This window comes from Brienomyrus brachyistius, chromosome 16 (genome assembly GCF_023856365.1).
Source record: "Brienomyrus brachyistius isolate T26 chromosome 16, BBRACH_0.4, whole genome shotgun sequence".
Lineage (NCBI taxonomy): Eukaryota > Metazoa > Chordata > Actinopteri > Osteoglossiformes > Mormyridae > Brienomyrus > Brienomyrus brachyistius.
In genome coordinates, this window is record NC_064548.1 from 22,643,403 (window position 1) to 22,664,586 (window position 21,184).

At 47.3% G+C, this 21,184-nt stretch overlaps 2 protein-coding genes across 4 annotated transcripts in view; one reads left to right on the top strand and one right to left on the bottom strand.

Annotated features, from left to right (window-relative positions):
* The window catches only part of LOC125710089 (fibroin heavy chain-like), a 576,413-nt gene that overhangs the window by 296,486 nt on the left and 258,743 nt on the right, over positions 1-21,184 (bottom strand). The window lies entirely within an intron of this gene.
* LOC125710090 (receptor tyrosine-protein kinase erbB-4-like) overlaps positions 1-21,184 on the top strand; it is a 226,808-nt gene that overhangs the window by 85,692 nt on the left and 119,932 nt on the right. For all 3 annotated transcript variants that reach the window (XM_048979325.1, XM_048979327.1, XM_048979326.1), the window contains exon 2: positions 17,752-17,903. In XM_048979325.1, coding sequence (XP_048835282.1) covers positions 17,752-17,903 — 152 coding nt within the window. The remainder of the gene's footprint in view (positions 1-17,751; positions 17,904-21,184) is intronic.

Genomic DNA, 21,184 nt, shown 5'->3' on the forward strand with positions numbered 1-21,184 from the left:
GCTTCTGGCCGATCTTGTGTGTTTGCGTGAATATGCAAGGACAGCACTTCAGCAGGCCATTACACCACGAGCATAGCACGCAATCAGCAAAGCGGCGGTTATTAGCGGACAAGTCCTGATTTAAGTGGGCCGGGCCAGTGTGCCTAGCGGTTCTGGGGCCCTAATAAGAGGATTGATTGCCTTTTCATTAGTGGCTAAGGCGCCTGGGCCAGGGGGGCCTGCTGCAGTGAGGGATTCGTGAAGGACAGGTCTCTCAAAACCTGACAGGAGGCCACCCTTGGGGTGTGGGGGCGGGCGTATGATGCTGGAGTATGCCTTGGTATACAGCGATGTGGGGGGGGGTCGATCAGGGACTCTGTGAGGAGCCAGCTCGCCCCACCCTGCCATGCTAATGATATGCTAATGTGGGTTATTGGCTGTCCTTTCCGCCTGGTGCTTGGTGCCCCCCCAAATGGGTGATGTCAGGGTATGGGCACCAAGGCTCTGGGTCCAGAGAGATGCTGATGGCATCAGGGAATGAGAGGCAGTGGCTGACTGAGATTTGGCAGGCGGGCGCTCGTCATGGCAACTCTCAACCCCCCCCCACCCTCCCCCACCACCTCCCGGCCACAGCAGTGCGGTGAGCTCGCATACCACCAGTGGGATCTATGTTCTCTCACTGCAATTATTTTCCTGCTGACTTTGTCTCCAGAGCAAATAGGGTGCCTCGCTGCCCCCCTTTTTTCTGCCCCCCTACGTGGAAAAATGACCTGTCTGAGCAGCGGAAGAAACCGGAGCAGAACGGCTGCCCGCAACCCTTTGCAGCTATCTTTCATTGCTAATAATCAGCAAACTGAGAGGATTACACCAGTTATCCCAGTTGGAAGGCTCACTAGTAGACTGAATTGCTCACGTTGACTCAAACAGCTTCGGACAGCTGCTACATCTAAGGGCTGTTCTCCCACTTCTCGAGCGGCATTGTCAGACTGTGTGTCCTATGCTTTCCCATGGAGGAGAACAGCAGAGTTGGTAACCATCCAGAAATCAAACTCAAATTGTGGCCGTTCAGGTGTGGTTCTTCATCCAACATCCTCACTTAACAAGGTAATTAGTTTGCCACTTGACTACGTCCAGGATACGCAATGAAGCCCCAGCTTTGAGAAGCTCTTTATCATGTCTTTTTATGTATCAAAATGATGGACTAATTAAGTAATTTAAGGGCTGTAGCCTGATCAGAAAAGCATAGCCCCAGAGGAATAAGGCTCAAAACGTATATTCACTTTATAGTGGGCAAATATGGTGACATGATCGCCCCCTGCTGGAGGGTGTCTGCCAGTGCACTCAGGCAAGATCACCTTAATCCCATCTCAGCTCGCTTTGATGAAGCCAACCCGGCTGCCAGTCATGACTGAGAAGGAAATGGGAAACTACAAAGAATCGCTCCTTTTTGGTTACCATGCTTCGACTCAGACAATTAATTTTAGCCCTGCATTTCCGCTCCTTTCCCGAGTTTCAAGGCCTTTGGGCTATTATCTCTCCCCTCCAAGGCTGCTGTCGGACACTTATTTGTCTCCACAGCATTAGCTCTTCGCTGCATCTAAAGTGTCCCCTATATCTGTTTTCATTAGTGTCAGACGAGGCAGATCTGCAGGCCTCGGGGGGGAGGGAGCGGTAGTCAGTCAGGGTGGACACACTTACACTAGAGTGAAATTTCCAGCTCTTGGCCCATTCATGGGCTTAGAGACATGGAGCATGTGTGTGTATATATTTGTGTTCAGGTCTGTTGTCTCTTACCACATTAACAGCATGATGAAACCTAAATCAGAAGACCTTTGTCTACATTTTTCTCTATAGATCAAGGGCCTAGATTTGACCATGGAGAGTAGGGTCATGTCCCTACCAATTTTGTGGGAGTCCTCCGTGTGTTTAGAGGGTGGGGGGCTCAGGGCTGATTTCGCCCCTATCAATGTCGAAAGCAAACCTACACCCTTGTTATAAATCAGCCTGCTCTATAGTTGAAATAAATATTGTTGAAATGTATGCATATGTGATGTTATATGCAATGTGTGTGTAGACCTGTAGAGATCGATGGTAACAGGTGAACGAACAGTTTAATTACCATAATTACCCACCCAACCGTTTTACCGCCCGTTTTCAGAATGAGCAATCCAGTGAAGGAATGCAGTCGATGTGAAGCGTACTTTGATCTAATCAGATGTGCGGCATCGTGGGATAGCGATTCGATTTTCGAAGCCTGGAAAGCAGTCATGAGATTCTCCACATAGGGCCTCTATCAGGAATCAAAGGCCAGTCATTCATCCCATCATACACATTCCACACCAAGGAGGGGAATAAGTCCTTCTGTAGTGAGTCAAGTCTCGAGTCAAAACACCGCAATACGAGTCAAGTCTCGAGTCAAAATACTGCAATCCGAGTCAAGTCTCGAGTCAAAAGACTGCAGTCCGAGTCAAGTCTCACGTCAATTGCCCTCAAATCCAAGTCGAGTCCAAGTCTTTCCATCATGTTTGCAGTCAAATCACAAGTCATCAAATTTGTGAGTCTTGTAACTTGAGTCCTTACGTATGTCAGTTTTTTGTGATTAAGTCTTGCTGCAGCAAAATCCCACCACAAGGGATCATCACAGGATATGTTCTTTATAGAGATTGGTTGAAAAGAGAGCGTCCACTCATGGTTGTCCTCACGTTTGTGTATAAGCAGAGAGTGATGCAACAGATTATCTCAGGAGACCTTGCATTCAGCAAATTGAAAGTGCAGACAGCAGAGAATTAATACAGTATACACTGAAATTACAAAATTGAGATTATGGTGTCGAGAGGGAGACTATAACCTCAAGTATTCTCGAATCATAGGGTCCAAGAGGAGTCCAAGTCTCGAGTCATTGCTCTCAAATCCAAGTCGGGTCTAAGACTTTCCATCAATTTTGCTGACTTGAGTCTCAAGTCAGCGACTGAAGTCCTCATCTCTGTTCAATACTCGTCCTAAACCAAACACATTACACATGTTTACACTGCCTCACAGATTTCCTTTGTGTCAACAGGTACTGACACCTGTGATAGTAAAAATTGCCGAGTGCCAGCCAAAAATATCCTTTCCCACAAGTTGAATATTACATCAAGGGGAATGAGAGATGACTGCAGCTCTTGTCTTCATCGGTTTATGACACGGTACTGGTGGTGATTCATGGTGGAGCTTTAGTGATGCAGGAGAACGTTTCCACGGGGGGTGGGAGGCTGATGCCCAGAGGTCACAGGAAACAGAGATAGTCGTAGCTCCTCCATGCACAAAGGAATCATTATGATCAGGAAGTGGTACCTCGACAGGGAGCCACATGTGAGAGGCTTTCAGAACTGAGAACACCGCGTGACCTTGGGAAAAGGCGCATGGGAAACAAACACGGACACACATGAATACACACACACACGGGCACACGCTCAAAGACACACACTGGGCCACTTGTTAGCCATTGGTATCAACTCAGCATGAATCAGTAGAAGGCTGGCTCGCGTGGTGCATCTTCCAATTAAGTGCATCCTGTTGACACTGGTATTTTTACTCCGAATGACAGTGGTCTGATGGCTAAGATTACAGACCGAAGAGATCAGGTCAAATACAAAATAGCGATAGAGTCTCGCATTTCCGATAAAATAAACGGCATGAAATATATATATAAACATATGGGTTTTTCCTTTAAAATTCACAAACTTTCTTTGAGGAAAACAGACTATAAATTATTCAGTGTGTATTTTCTGCAGAGTGTTTGTAGAGTTCACGTACAGCTACTGCTTCTGAGTAAAAGAGTTTAATTGCTATAAAGTTATCGTCTTGGTTACGTCGCGCCAGCAGGCTTAGCAAATGGGCTGTCCCGGTAAACTGCTTGTCTAGTGTTTTGATGATTAGCTGTGTCATGTTCCCACATGCCCAAACACCTGGTTCTGTCCTTCTATCCCCAGATATTAAAGCGAGCAAATTATTGGACGGTAATGATTTGTGTGAGCTGATTGGCTTTTGCCACGCAAGACATTTTAATTAAACTCCCGCAGAAACAAGAGCTCTCTTACATGAACATTGACCTGTTACTTAGAAGATAACTTTAACTGCTCGGTGTTATATATACACTACTCTTCCATAACCACTTTTCAGTGCCGTATCACTTTGAGACTGGATGCCCTCCCAGGAAGCAGTGGGTTGGGTAAACCCTGGATGCAGTTCCAGTACTTTGCAGGACAGGCCGAACTGTTCAGTTTTCAGTGTGTAGCTAACTTTGGGTAAGCAAAGGAAGGACCTGTTTGTCATTTATTCAGCTTGGCCCATGTGACCTGGAACCTGGTTTGAGAATCACAGGACATCAGGAAAGTCAGACAATGGACAGGGCACATACAACCAGCCACATACTGTACACACACACAGACACACACAGACACACACATGCACACACACAGAGCTGTACTCATCTTTGGGGATACAATCCCTAACAAAGACAACCTAATTCTCTACTCAGCCCTAACCTTAACCTTACAGTAAGTAGCCAAACAAAATACAAGCGTTTTGGCATGAAAGACAGGGGCCCTAAAAATTTTTGAACATGATTGGAATGATCTGGATTGGGGGCCCGATTTAATATGCTTTCATGGGGCCCAAAATACTCTAACGGGAGCCCTGCCCCCACCCCCGCTGTCACTGTGGTGCTGTAGCCTGTCTGATGAGTCCTTGACTGCTCTGCTACCCTGCCTCGACCTTAAACAGCGGCCGCATGAAGCCAGCGGAGTGTTCAATCACACGCGGAAGGGACCGGCCGCGCCTTTAACGTCTGCTGCCGCGATGTGGAGGAGAGGAGGCCGGATGGACGTTACTCACAAGCCATTGAGTTTATTATTGCCTCTCTGTGAAAACCATCCTTCAACTGCCATTCAGGCTCTGCCAGCATCTAATTCACTTAATTCCATAATCATTGATTCCGGTGGCGGGTGGGCAGAAAGGTCAATATTTTTCCGTACTTACCTGAAATTCATAAAGTGGATGCGGAATGAAATATAGGCCTAGGGGTGAGAATTGGCTTCATTACGGAGCAGCAATTAAACGCCAAGGCCGCGGCACCAGTCAGCAGACTCACGCACAAGCCGAGTCTTGACTTGAGCAGATGTCACACGACATACACCCCCCCCATACCCCTACCCTTCGGATTAAGACACAGCTGCTTGCAACTTTAAAGAGTAATTTTAATTACATTTTTCTGTTGTGTTTCTTAAGTGACTGTCCCTGAAGAGACTACGGGGTACCGACCATAGAAATCATCCCTTTTTTCATGTTTTATCCCAAATAAAATAAAAACATGACAACTTCATATTCATTGGAAGCTGCAGGTCTAGACGTCAGGCTCCTGTTTGATTCATCATATGCTGTCCAGTCTGGGTCATGAAGAGGACAGGGAAAAATGCCCAGATGTAAGCACATGACATTATGCGAAAAGGTCACACCACTGAGTTTAAACTGGGAAAAAAACTATGTAAATAGCCTAAAGAATATTCAGTGCAGGCTGTGAGACATGCAGCATGGCAAAACGCTGTGTTTGTCCGCCTTTTACTCCTTTCTAAACACAAGGGCTTTCCTGTGTTCAGGCTCTTCACAGCGGGCTTTTATTAAGACATTTTTTATCTTTGATGATTCTAATCCTGTTTTAGAAAAAGATTTGAAGGCAAGGGAGTTAAATCCAGCTAGAGGAATTTTTTAAATGCTTTTTCGATAATGATATGATGGTGTCGCAGCTTTAGCTGTGAAACATCCTTCATGTTTGTCTTCCATAAGGACCTGAAGCAAAGAAAACTCCCCCCACCAATGCACTGGTCCCTGGGCCAGATTGAAGCACAAGCAGGTGTGCATGGGCAGGCAGCACTTAATGGGGCTACCATCCGCACCTAGCCCCGGGACGCCAAGCTCCTCTGTAACATTAATCCAACCCATGAAATGCCAAGTGGGTCTCTGGCGCCCCCTATCATGCACAATGAGCTCCTGCATCCTGAACATGTGACTCGCATGCACAAGTACGTGCAAATACAAAAGTGCTTTATGTTTTCCATTAAAAATAATAATGTCTTTTCCATTTATTTACAGCATTGTCTCAGCTTGGAATAAACATCTGCATTATAAAGAGCAAACCAAGTCAGAGAGCTGGGGGAAATGAACACAGTCCTGTATGAAGGACATTAAACAACAGCTGGGTATTTTACAAGAGCAATTCAGGTTACATTTCCAGCAGTGTTTCTGTAAAACATTTCAGTTTAAGCAATGGACCTTCTTGATGTCTTAACCAAGCCAACCTGCAAGCTGTTAGTCAATAGAAATTAGTCAAGAAAAGTTTCCCGGAAGAAAATTAACTCTTATCAGTGACTTATCAGGCCATTTTAAAGATACCACACAAAATCTCCCAGAGAAGCCTTAAAGTGATCCAGGTGGTATACTAAGGTGGTCTTTTTAGAATGTCTTATAAAGGCCTCCATGTGAAATCTGCCTGCCTATGGGAACACGCTAGGTCAGAGGTCATATGGAACTTTGACATACTTCTGTTGGTTGGTTCCGAAGTGTCTCTATCATGTGATCCCCTGGGGTCAGCTGTGTGATTGGGTCCCAGCCCAGTACAAAACCCCACAGCCACTTCTACAGAACTTCATGCCCAGATCAACTCCAGGCAATGCCAGCCTGCCACCTTATTACCTACTGCAGCAGATGGAACAGGAAAATGGCTTTTTGAGCTTTATTCGTTGTGACTTGTTTTTCATTAGTGCTTAATTTCACGTCAGGAAGCATAACCACCTTGAGCAAAGGGTATGTAACAATTATGAGATCCGTAGGTCTCTCTCTTCCTTTCCCCTTAGTGTGCGCAGTTCACAGATGGTACCTTTTGGCTCGTTTAGGCTCTAACTGGGAGAAAAAAAAAATATTAATGAATCTAAGCTGGTATATACAGGTCAGTGCATGGTGAAGTGACTGCTAATTTAATCTGAAGGTATCTCAGCCACGAGTTTAATTGGAGTTGGGGTTATATATATGACTCTGCTGTCTGTAACATTCCAGGACGTGTCACTGCCAGTGATCAGACAGTTAAACCCAGTCCATGTCCTCAGACAATGGCGGGGCTAAGCAGGACTGTCTGATAAATCAGTCTATGGGAGTATTGTGTGTGTTCTGAGAATGCAGTCGCTATATTAGATGCCACTGACGGCCACATTGTATGGCTGCTTTATTTAGAGGAGTGGAAGCCGTCTGCATCACGGTTTAATGTGAAGTTCCACATCTTCCTGTTGGCAGGGCTGACCTTCTACCCACAATGCCATTGAAGAGGGTTTTTGTTCTTTGAAGGATAAGAGTAGCTGTTTATATAACTGGAAGTGAAAATCCCAGAATAAAGTATTATTATTGTGTCAGTGACAATAATCTTTCAGGTCCTCAATGCTGTCCCCATACCTCTGCGGAAAGTCTTTAAATTCTGTCCTCATTACTGCCAGCAGGCCTCAGGTATTGCTCAAACGTCGGGGCATAAGAACACAAGAAATATTACAAACTGGAGGAGGCCACTCAGCCCACGCCGCATGCTGGGTTATTTAATATCTGTTGGTAAATATTTTCACAGGGCTGACTCCTATGAGCGCTGAAGACTGCACTTACATTGCAACAGTAGGATGTTTGATCTAAACCTCCACCATTCACTGTGTGGCGATGATGTTTTCTTTGTTTTCATCCGAGCTGCTTGTCAGTTGGTATCCCATGTAAGGCCTTGTGCCCTGGAATCACTGCTGGCAGCAAAGCAGACGTCAGGGCTCACCGTCTCTCTTCACATCTCGAGTTCGTGTGCTTGGATCACGTCCCCTCTCTGCAGCCATTCAAAACCTGGAAAGGTTTAGTACTTCACTGAACAATCACTGAAACCACAGAGAAACTGTCCTTAAGAATGAGAGGGAGAGAAAGTATGTTTTAATGGAGGTTATCGCAGACCAGTGGTCTACCGAGATGCTCTTTGGCAACGGGGACGGGGCACCTTGGCCTAACCCTGCTGTCTAATTCTTCAGGACGTGCCACGGTGTCTGGTCCAGAAAGTTGTCTAGCCACTTGGCCCCAGAGGGGAGACAGGTGCTGTAATTATGATTGTTGTCATTTATTATCGCCTCAGGAGACTCGTGTTCAAAGCATTTTTGTCGGAAACAATTTTTAGTACAAAAAAACGGGCCCGGTGTTCGTATTTATAGTCTTTTGGAAGCAAGCACTATTTGTTAGTCACAATGAGAGCAGTATGGACTGAACCACAACGCAAACATACAGATCTCCTGTGGGGTTTGTGAGTAGGGGTGCAAAAGGACAAGATGCGCATGAAGAATTTTTGGCCCTTGTAGTGTACTGTAGCACAAGTGGGTATCACACCAGGATGTAGCCCATGAAAATAAAACGTCACGTAGTTTTACATAGTTTTGAGTTTTAGGGTGTGTGATTCAGCATGTGCTCTTCCATGTCACCTGAACAGCTCAGAATGAACTCCTGCTATTGGTCAGAGGCTGCCACGACACATCCAATTTGACAGATTCTTATTGGATAATGGGGGGGGCTGGCTGCTGCTCTTCAGGCCGGGCCCCTTTCCCTCTGAGTCGCGAGAGGTCTGTGCTGATGCAGCGAGTCGACTTGGTTGGTGTCACATCCGCTGGTGGAATGTTAATGTTTAATGAGCCGGGGGGGGTGGGTCACCTTGCCAAATGCACCTGTCACATAGCGACAGTGACAAACGGATCTCTGCCACAGTGAAGGAAATTGAACACTCTGGCCAAGCTCATACTAAGGGACCGGAAGACTGGTGCACGAACACCACTGATATACAAACACGCCTTAATCCTACATAAAAAGCAGAGTCAAAAGCACCTTAACAAAGTTACAAATGCACACGCTCCCTTATTAGCTCTGACAAACCTTGCGACAATTAAAGGACCTTAAAAGGCTGTGAGCAAATTGTTCGCTCGAGTCTGACGGACAGCAGTGTTTATGCTTAAGGCTGTCTTTTAATGCAGAACACTAATTTATACGCCTCCTTCCCGGATTTACATAGCATTTTAATTAAATTAATGCCATGTTCATTAATTGTTCTGTAGTCCAGCTACCTGTGCTCATTCTGGGCTCATCAAAGGCCAATCCCATTCTGTTTGTCTGCCTTTAATTTTTAATGAGGGTTTAAACATTTTAATTCTCCAACGTGAAAAGAAACCATGGCTGTCACACATCCGAACAAATATGATTCAGTTTTCATTTATTCATGTCTGGAATATTTCCGAAAGCGCCAGGTCTTTTGGTTCTATAGCATGGACAGAGGGCTGCCCATTTTGTCCATTTTCATCATTGAAAATGGGCATTCCAGACATTATCTGACAATGGCAGCTAATGGCTGCCTGATGCATAAGCGACGCCGACAGGCTGGCGGAGGTAGGGTCACAGCTGTTGCCGGCGCACGGCACTTTGACCGCTGCGAGTGCGAGGTCCACACCGGGGGCTCTGTCAGCAGATTGGATGGTTTATCTGCTCATCCGTGGGAGGTCTCCAGCAGTTCTGCAGGCTCTCTCATGTTGGGCCACTCGTGGGTCATGGCCTGGAGGCCTGACTGTGATGCTGTCCTCCCACATAGCTATGCCTTCGCGTTATCTTTCCAGAATTAGCCGCTTCCCAGAGTCCTCTGGACCAGTGCCGTCTGCTTCTCATTTTCGCATGAGTCCTTTTCTCTCCTTCTTTTGTCCATTTCTCCTCTCCCCTCAGGGCCATAGACAGGAGCGAGGTCACAGAGCCACTGTCACCAGCTGAGAGCTGATTGGCCCCCGGAGTGTCCCATCCCCTGTCAGTCACAGATTCTAAACATACCATTGGCTGATTGCCTCCTTATGAATGACGATGGATTTCTCCCAGTTTTCTACCCCTACTCCCTGTTTACCTTCCCTCCTAATAACATTCTGATTTTCTGCATTCAGACCCATTTTCTGAATTTTCTTCAACCCCCGCGCCCCCACCTTGCACCTGCACAGCAAACTTTATAGCCGGGAACACCCCCCAACAAAATTTTTCAAAACCCCCAATGTTGGCAGGTGTGCCTATGCCCCCTGCTGTGAAAAAATCCCAGAAAGCCCGCCTCCCTCAGTCTGTTGTCTTTCTTTCTACTTTCTTCCCCCTCTCTTCCCTTTGGCTCCCCACATTCCATCCTCCCATCTTCCCCTCCATCTCTCTTGCCTCTCCCTCTTTCCATTCTCCATTCCATCTTCTCATCATTGGGAGTTTCGCAAAGCACATCGGCAGCATGTATCAGTGCGGGAAGAGAGGTGCCCGTCTTCCGTGCCCCATGCCCATGTTGGAGATTCACTTTTTGCGTATGCCATGCTACATGCTCCGTGAACAGACCTGAGTGTCATTCTCAGAGCGTAACTCATATTCCTACGGCGTGTGTAGGCTTTTGTTCACCTTGTTGCACAATCATTCATGCCGCACAGAATATAACAGTTCACAGAACGTAAAAACACACCACGGCCACATCAGATTGTTGAAAGATAAACAGCCCCCCCCCCCCCCTCTTTATAATGATCTCAGTTATTACCGTTCATTAAAAAAAAGTGAAGCCAACATACAAAGCAGAAATAAATTTTGAGGTCCCTGGTCTGTACTCCTTTTTTTTTGCTTAGTCATCATTTTATTCGAACCGCTGATCTACAGAAGATATGATTTTCCGGAATGCCCGGCTAGTATTAGCAGCAGCTAGCTGCGAGTGGAGGGGATATCGCTGAGATCTCACACTTAACTGAGAAGTACCGTACGGTGCCACAAGGCTTGGAGCTGTCCTTAATCAGAATATGTATGACAGCACATGTCGATTATTAAAGGTCACACGTCATGCCGAGAATATTAAGTGTTGGTATTTTTTTCCTCATCCACAACATTAAAAGCAGTCGGTTTCATCGAAGGTCCCACTGGCTGCTGATAGCATAGCTGTAATAATCATGTCTGGCATGATAATCTGCTACGCAAACATCACATGTTGACCATTGTCAGCGGTGGAAGCCTCATTGGTATGCAGCCGTTCGTGGCTCGCTCGCGGGGTCAGGGGACCATCTTCATGGCCGTCTTTCCGGGACGGCCAGGTGACAAACACCGTGCGAGCGGGACACAGCTGCCAATAATCCTGTCAGCCACCGGGACCTGGGGGGGGGGGGCAAGTGCACCCTGTGTCGCTATGAGAAAGGAATTCTGAATGAAAAATGGGCTGATCCTTTTCAGAGACGAGATGGGGAGAGCGTGCGAGTGAATCAGGGGAGCGCTGGGAGAGGCGTGTGCTAGCGTCAGCGGTGGTCGGGCTGGGGAGCCAATCAAGTCGTTTTATGAGTCTGGGGAGAAACCAAAGACCCAGTGGGATTATGGGGGTTTGTAAATGGCAGAACAGTGAACCGAAAGTAATCTCAGCAGATGATTAGTTCCTATCTCCCCGCCGTCGTTCTCTGCCTCACACTTTACCACAGGGGGTGCGTGGACTGTGCTTGCGACAGGCTGACACTGGACTACCGGAATTAATGAGACAAAGAGCTTAGCACTCACTGCCCAACACGGGAAGCTCCCTAGGTGAGGTATATACCTGTTCGGTTCAGCTGTACCCCCACACAGCCTTGAAACGTTAACTACGTGCATCGTTTTCAGACCCTGAGGAGACTTATGGCTAAGAAAAATAAACGCGCCCTGTCACAACCCAGACACGAGCGAAAACAGTGACAGCAGGGGAAGCATCACTGCCAGCAAACGGGGTGATTACACCCGAGAGGGGCTCAGCGCAGCAGGATTTCAATCCTACAGACAGGAATCGAGGTCTTGATTCACCTCCACTTCATGTGCCCAAACAGCAGCCAAGAGTGGAAAGCTGACACGTCGAGAGTCTGTGCTTAAATATTCCTGCCCATGCCTTTCGAACGGTCCATGGAGCTTCAGCGTAGCGTCTGGCAGAGAGCGAGTCTCACACTGACAGTCTATTGGGCGGATGAGAGCCTTTATCCTATGGCTGCTGCTGAATTATTGTTGCGTGTCTAATCCGTTATTCACACAGTAGTTCCCGGAATTTCCTGAGCCTAAACGGCGCGTGTTCTGCCTGTGCCAGCGACGCGGTGCCCCGTGCTTCTTATCTTTTGTATGTTTGACGATCCTCGCTTCCTGTGTTTACTCCTCACTTGTTGCGGCCCCTCGGCGCCTGAGGATTACAGATCTGTCGCTGGCGGTCATCGGGGTCTCCTGCGCTCCCACATAAATGGGTTCCGACTCTCGCCATCTTCTGCCGCTCAATGAAAAGGCTTTCATCTCGGCCTGCCGTGGAGAGGCTGGTGATGAGGGGGATTACACGTAATGAGGCATGGGATGGCGTGTGCAGTCTCTGCGGGTGTGAACCCCACCCTAGCCGCACCACCCCCAAAACCGAACCCAACATCAGCTGAAGCTACTGGGATTGGCTCCCTTGAAAAAATGGGTTCGGTTCACTTCGTGAGGGATGGATTCAGTCCAGATCGGGATCCATGGGCAGTCATAGCGCAGTGTGCTTCAGCTCAAAGCTGTACCACGTGTAAGCACTCTCCTGTCCACATAACAGGAGTCTTTCTGCACCTGGGACCTTCACTCGAGGATAGAGGAGAGGCTAAACTCCATCAGGCCCTGACAGGGTTGGACAGTGCCTCCCACTGAGCGAGCTACCATCAGCATTAACTGGATTGGGCCGTAAGGCATGCTCCTCAGAACCGCTTTCTCCAATTATCGATTGAATGCTGGAGTCTTACGGAGCATTCGCAAGCGGTCAGATGATAAGGTTCCAGTGGCTGTTTGAATGGCTTTTCTCCTGGTTTTTATGTGCTGTGTGACTAAAGGCATGCGGGAAACTGGGACATAAGACATATTGGACAGCTCGCTCCAGTGGCTTCTGACCTTGTGTCTGAACTGAAGCATCACATGAGTCAGGGGGGCGGGATAAAAAAATCTCAGGGAGCAGGATCTTTTAGGATCTATGCTACCGTTAGTGGTTGTGATCATGACGCACTGGAAAAGCCTAGCTTGGCTTAGTCACAGAGAGGGTAAAAAGCGAGTCAAGGGGGGCTCCCTGTGCCCCATCCTTCCCAACAGACTTTACCCCCTGCCAGCGTGGTCCTTTATCTGAGGCACGTCTCATCCGATGGAGGCGTCACCCGTGTTTACTGAAGGATGACATTTGTGACTTTATTTAATTCAGCGAATCACTGGGTATTAGCTTGACCTTTCGGAACGACTGCAGGCCTGATTAGCTGCACTAGACCATGGAGTTGTTCGATAACTTCTCTGACGATATTGATGAGGGTAAATAATTTAACAGAGCATCTCTTATTAAATTAATTGAGTCTGAAAATACAATTTCCTTAAACATATACAGTAGCTGCACTCGACGAGCTCGGCATTGTCCCTAAGATACGGATATTTACGACACGCGTTGAGCGGCAGATGCTGGCTGCTTCCTTTTGCTTTTTGTCATGACACTTGGAGAGGTGTCATTGTGTGAACAAACGGAGTATAAAATCACTGTCAAATCTGTCCTCCTTTCACTCCACATCCCCCCCTCCCCCGGTAGGAATGAGAAGCGAACCAAATGCTGAACAAAAACAAGAGGGGAGAGAGTGGAGGCTCGTCATTTCCCCGGAGCAGGAGGCGCAGGAGGAGCGCGAAGCTTGGCCCTTATCTTAGATTAGGAGTGGGGATGAAGTACTCCCCCACGGTGGCGGAGTAAATGATCCTCTGCTTGCTATCACGTAAATCTTCGGTTGGACAGATTAGGCAGTGTCCTGGTTGAAATGGGCTCCCGAACAGCATCGGAGCGTACAAATCTGGCTGCTGGGGTCAGGGGAATGTTGACGCCATCATTTTGGGGCCTGACCCAGAATGCATCTCTCACTGTTGCCTTCGCTGTGGTAGGGTTTAAGTCAGCCTGGCACAGTAAACATTTACCCCAGAGCAATAGATGACGGCTGCAGGAAGAACATGTTAGGAATTACACGGACATGAGGAAAATGCATGTCTGAGTGTGTGTCTTCATTTGAAAGAACTGTGATTTCTGTTTGATGGTGACTCTGCCAAGTTTTGGATGTGAAGGCAAGCTGAAGGTGCAGGAAGAAGACTGAAAATTCCCCCATAAACTCAGCGCTGTGGTCTCCCTGCTCTGAGCAGTAACCCTGATCTGGTTTCATTTGTTACTTCTGGGGTTTCCCTTCTGAACGATGTAAAGGAAGGAAATGTTTTGAGTGGGTTTATTTTTAACTGAAGGTCTGGGTTCCTTTTTTCACCCACCATACGGAATTGTGTGAAGGGATTAAGAGATAATTCTGTTTAACATACTAAGGTGATTTCTGATCCAAATCCACTGGCTTTAAAGTCACCGGAGTTATATTTAAATTCCCAGTGGACCGTTAAGCATTATGGGATAATCACATGGAATTATATGCATTGCCCAAAATTTCATTCAAGGAAGTTCCTTTCTGTAGTGTGATACTGCCCTCTAAGACTTTTATTGAATGTTGTTACACTTGTAGTTCAAGCAGTTAATTCATATTTGCTAAGTAAAAGATTTCAAGTGCGTGGAGGAAAATTTGAGATTCTCTCCTGAGAAATTTACTTTAATCTGTATTGCTTATCAAACATTTACAGTAGACAACTGGGTGCAATTGTGAGCTATTGTATATGCCACTTTAGATAAAGGTGATTGCCATGAATCAATAATATTTGAGTTAATTAACATAATTTGCTGATAAATATTGTTTTGTTGCATCATTGTGCAAACTGACAAGCAAAAAGCCGGGCTGCTGCCGCCACATCGATGCATCAAACGTTCCTTGACATTTATGTCTTGCTCAGATGAGGGCTGCAAGAAGCGTTTTCTGCTCACGGCGGATCTGTTTTAGCCTGCCGTTGATGGACCCCCTTCCTCTTCTTCCAGTAACTCTTGTGTGGGGGTCCCACCCGCTGTCACGCCAGAATAGATTATCTCTACCTAGAACTTGACTTCAATCCATAACCGTCGACACACTTGATGGTCTATTGCCCCTATCCACCTTCCCCCCCCCCCCTCCCCATTTCATATAAATATCATCAAAGCTCAGATTGCTGTGTCTCACCAGTACATCCATCCTATAATTTGTGGAGTAGCGTGACCCTCAAGCCAATGCACACCTACAGTACCCATAATGTTTCTTGTAGACCGTTGGTCTAGCTAGCCTGCTAATATACCCCTGTCTGGAAAGAGTTTGCTAACAAACTAATCCATTGACTGAGTTGTTGATTTATTGCAATTTTATAACACGCGTTCTCAGTGATTGAGACGTTATCAGTCTGGTCAATAGTTCTTGTCAGTAAGGGCATTGAAATGCTATGGCAGTGAGGATTTCCGATGGGGCATCACTGCCTCTCTTTGGGGGCGGCCCTCCCTGCTCCCCTCCCCCAACCGTGTTGGAGGATTGATTGGAATGTGACCACCTTCACGGGGATAATATAAAATGCGCCCCCCCCCCCCCCTCCCGACAAGCCAGCACACCCCGCAACTCCGCCGTAATCTCTGCAAACATTCCCCGGGGGCACAATAACCACTTATTACTCCTGTCTCCACTTTATAACCCCCCCCCCCCCCCCCCGCGCCCCGTCTGCGCCTAATGTGTTCCAGCCGTTATTGAAAACGAGAAGGTCCCCTCGTTGATCACAGGCGACACGACTGGTCCCATCTTTTGATTTCGGCGTCCTCCCTGTGATTGTTACGTTCTGTCTCAGGTAATCTAATAACAGATTACGAGACATTGTTTGAACAAGATGTTATTTGTCTTCTTTGTCCGAGTCACCTTCCAGGCATATTTTTTTATTGCAAGGAATTACATACGGAGGAGGCAGTATGAATCCTGCTAGTGTTTCATAATGCAAGCGAAACACAATATATTGTTAGCAAGCTTTGAGGCTGCTACTTTACCAATGATTTGTGCCCAAAGTGTAACGTCCTTAACCGGGCGGTCAGTGTGAGTCTTCAGACTTTTGGATCTCTTGGGCAGTTGCCTGTCAGTAAGTGTTGATTTTGCAATCATACACCTGGAGCAGTCTGAACAGGAAAGGCAACAGCACAGACAGTCTGCAAAAATCCCAACGATCTGGCCACTCTCGGCCTGCTAAGTCAGATGGTTTTTATTTTCTAAGACTGCAACTCTTCAATAATTTCACTTCTTTATTTACGCAAAGGTAAAATGCAAGCATTCGACTTTGGGCAAAAGACAGAATCCCCAGCGGAAATCCACATAGCCATGGACTGAACATGCAGACTAAACAGAGCCTGGAATTCCTGGCTGTAATGATGTTTTAAAAATCAATTCATTTTGGGTTTTGTGTGGTAAGAGTTGAGTCAGGTGGAAATGCTCTCAGAGATTTCGATAATGGTCACATAGACTCACAGAACGTATTTTGAAAAGAGGCTTTTGTTGGTCCCAGCCAGGGAATATGACTGTCAGTTTGGGAGTAGGGGAATTGATGATGCATTTTCTGGGAATGGAAATAAATATCCACCAAGTCTTAGAGGTGAGTGTGATCCTTTGGGACACGGGCTGGCTTAGTGAATGGAACCACGTCCCTCCTGAACACAAACAGAGAGAGGTCTGTCATCACCCCTATGACTTGGGGGGAGTGGTAGCTCATAGGTGATGATCAGGACCCGGGACGTGACCAAACTCAGGAGGTCTATCTTTCATTCCTGTCACTTCAGACCTGTGAAAAGTGACCAGCCTTCAGAATCCTTCCATTCCACTCCGGCGAAAATATATGGCAACATCCTCCCATCCGCATCAGTTGGCGTTATGCCAGTTGTCTTTCCGGCATGTTGCCCTCGGGCTACATATAGGTGATAGCAGATCCCGCTGTTACAGCACAACCTCATCGGCAAGCGAGCGAGCAGCGAGTTTGTCTGCCTCCCCCCTATGAGAGTGGTGCTTCCTTCATGCCACCTGCCCGCCTTGTTACACAGGTACGTCACCGGAGCTGTGGACAGCCACGTACAACTGTGCCAATGCCCGGGCCCACCCGCGTAGAAGCCACAAGGGCGGTACCACCTGGAAAAGCAGATGGCATGATGACTGGGTCAGGGCAGGGTGGGGGGTGTCAGACGGGCGGGGACGGCTTTTTCTAATTACCTGTCAGCTTTTCTGCTGGGCTGGGAGCCTTGGAGGACTTGTCTTCACCAGCATGGCCACCCCTCCCCCCCCCTTTCATTTCCACACCCGCAGGTCGCTTTTGTCCCCAGGATTTCCAGCTTAGGGACTGATGCTCACATCTCCCCAGTGGAAATGATCATAATGTTAGGTTTCATGCTATTGCAACAACATCAGTGTGGTGGTTTCTGCGCAGTGAATCCCATTGAGTCCAGAATGAAATGCGACTTCTCTCATCTGTTCTGAATAAACTCCGAAATCTGTTTATGTCGGTTGTGTTTTAGACTGCCATTGATGAATCGTTTTGCTCTTTTCCCAGTAGCACCGTATCTTGCAAAGCTTTCAACCTTGCGGTCGTTGGAGTTAAATTTCGGGTAATGAAGCTGAGCTCTTGTAACCTTTGCAGAATCTTCACTTTTAGTGCAGCTTGTCACGCGACTGCCCGGCCCTTGGCTCTCAGTGTAGCATGTCCTGACCCTGTCGAAGATCCTAACCACCCCCCTCCCCCGTGTCTCTCCAGTATGTGCTGGCACCGAGAACAAGCTGAGCACGCTGTCGGACCTGGAGCAGCAGTACCGCACCCTACGCAAATACTACGAGAACTGCGAGGTGGTGATGGGCAACCTGGAGATCACCAGCATCGACCGCAAGCGGGACCTCTCCTTTCTGCGAGTAAGTTGCTGGCACCAAGACCTTCCTCCATAAACCATATTAGGTCCCAGGTGATCCCACACATGGGCAGCTCCACACTGATTCTCTCCAAGGTGTGACATGTGATATCAATACCTAGGTGCACACAAGTGGACAGTTACACAACACCATAATATACACTGCCAAGAAGGCCCAGCAGCGTCTCTACTTCCTGCGGAGACTGAGGAGAGCGCACCTTCCACCCCCAATCCTCACCATGTTTTATAGAGGGACCATAGAGAGCATTCTCTGTGGCTTCATCACAGCCTGGTACGGGAATTGCAGCGTCTCAGACCGCAAGACCCTACAGAGGATTGAGAGGACGGCCGAGAAGATCACTGGGGTCTCTCTCCCCTCTATTACGGACATCTACACCACACGCAGCATCCGCAAAGCCACCAGCATTGTGGATGACCCCTCACACCCCTCACACACACTCTTCTCCCTCCTCCCGTCTGGCAAAAGGTTCTATAGCATACGGGCCTCCACTGGCAGAATGGGGAACAGCTTCTTCCCTCAGGCCATTAGACTCCTCAACCGCAACTGGACACTATCCCCCCCCACACACATACACACCTGTACATCTGTATATAATATTTATTGTTATTTATTATACCACGGCATTTTTGTACAGCATTTTTGCACAAACAACCTTCGCTGCTACCATACAGTAACAAATACTGTATCCAGAATGTTACCACTGTTAATTTGCACTGTATGTTGTCTTGTCTTGTCAATCTGCACTGTTATGCTGTCCTGTCTGGACTTATGATGATGCTCTGTCTTTGTCCTGCTCTCTGTTGCACCATGGTCCTGGAGGAACGTTATCTCATTTCTCTATATACTGTGTGTATGGTTGAAATGAGAATAAAACCTACTTGACTTGACTTGACTTTACTTGACTTGACTATATTGTAAAGGACTAAAGGATTATAGGCAGATGCTTCTCACTAGAGAATGAAGACTTCAATTAGGGTAGCGGGCTAGAGAATCAAAGAGAGGTGGAGAAAATGGAGGAGAACAAAGAGTAACCAGTTTAGGAAGACAAGGCTGATGTTAGGCTTTGAAAAAGAGTAACGGGATCTTGGGTGACATCACACAGAATAATTTGGTTCACCTGTGACCTGAACACCGAAGTTGCACCGACGGCCTCTCTGGTTGACAGTGAGTCTCCATACTGCACTACGTGTTCAACGACCTTCAGTAAAGTACATCCACATGCCGTGACTTGTACTCCACGTCTCTGGGTCTTCACACTCAAGAGGGTCTAGGTGTTGGACACGCTGTAAGTTACAGAAAAGGTCAACAAAATAGTGACAACCCAGTTTTCTTTTACCACAAGTGATGGGGATTATATTTTAATAACGCATTTCACATTGAACATTCTACTGCTTGTTTTCTGGTCTTTGGGTTCACATGATTCATCCCTGTCAGCTAAGGCTGCACCTCTCTTAGCAATCAGCAGTAAGATTAGTCCCCTCCGTCAACTAATAACCAAGTCGTGTCAGTCCTAATCACATCTAATCAGACTAATGCCGATGCCCCATCACTGCTCGGCTCACAGGCCTACTGCACATAACACTGATTGTCTCTAAAGTTTTCACAGGAAAAGTTTATCGGCCGAGTTTATTACGCAGTTTCTTTTATCCTCTGAGAAGGAGAAACGGCATCCTAAAACACACCGGCACCAACACGCACTCTCATAATTTCAAACATACTGGAAGATTAGAGAATCAGAAGAGACTTTGAAAGATGACAGGCATGTTTTAAAGACTCCCAGAGGAGAATGCGTATAAAGGCTGTATGGTGGTTAAGCCGTCGAGAACCCACACTCCTCACCTGAAGGTTGCTAGTTCCGGGAGGGCCTATAACGAGCCACTTCAGTCTTTCCAGTGACATCCAGCTGTCAGTTAAATATAAGCCAAACAAGTGAAAATACATTTTTAGCTACTGTACAGTACATGAATATATGACTAACAAAGTTAGTGTTTACACGCTGTACAGTGAACTTATCCATGGATATGATTTTGGGTGGCTGTGAAGTGGCTCCGAAGCATGGAAGCACAGATGCTCCCTGGGTTACGATGGGCTTACGTTCCGATAAACTTATCACAATCTGAAAATATCGTAAGGTGAAAATGCATTTTAATGCAGTACACCTAACCTAACAAACATCATAGCCTAGCCTAGCCTACCTAAAACATGCTCAGAACACTTACATTATCCTATAGTTTGGCAAAATCATTAACACTAACCCTATTTTATAACAAAGTGTTCAATATTTGATATAATTTATTGAATATTGTACTGAAAATGGAATTGGAATCATAAAGTCCAAATATCATGAGACGGACCATCGTAACCGAGGGATCGTCTGTCCAGTATATGAAGACAGAGTGGGCTCTCTAGTGCGTAACACTCCCTAGTGCGTGATGGCCCCCCATACGGAGGGATTGAGGGGAGACTTATAGTGTGTGATTCTGACCCTAATATAGATACATTATGGAGACCGCCAGTGACTCTGACCCTAATAGAGACACAGTATGGAGACCGGCAGTGACTCTGACCCTATTAGAGACACAGTAAGGAGACCGGCAGTGACTCTGACCCTAATAGAGACAGACAGGAGACCAGCAGTGACTCTTACCCTAATAGAGACACAGTATGAAGACCGGCAGTGACTCTGACCCTAACAAAGACACAGTATGGAGACCGGCAGTGACTCTGACCCTAACAAAGACACAGTATGGAGACCGGCAGTGACTCTGACCGTAATAGAAACAGACAGGAGACCTTTCATTTGCATGACTTCCCCAGATAAAGGGGCATCACACAGGCAGCCCAGCCGCCCTCGCAGGCAGCCTGGGAGGGATTAGCTATCACACTGAACCTCCCCACCCCCCCAGTCCCCTCCCAGGGCACGCCGTGTTGACCGCTGCTGAACTCCGCAGATAAGGAGGAACAAGGAGCGCATGATGAAGCAGTCGGGAGGTGTGGGGGGGCAGCAGGTGGATAACAGGGACTGGCTTCCCATCCCTCCTGTCTCACCACGAGCCGGGTTTTCAAGGGGTAGGAGAATCACCGAGTGCGATAATAGGCCTTCGGGAGGAGCGGGCTCACATTCACACCTTTTAGTACGTTTGCCTGGAGTCAAAAGCCTAGTGTTTCTCCAAACTCTACGGCGTTATCCTCCTCCTGCCAACCGCCAGATTGCACCTCGCACTCCAAATGTCCAATCAAAAAGCAGCTTCGTTGGGTTACCA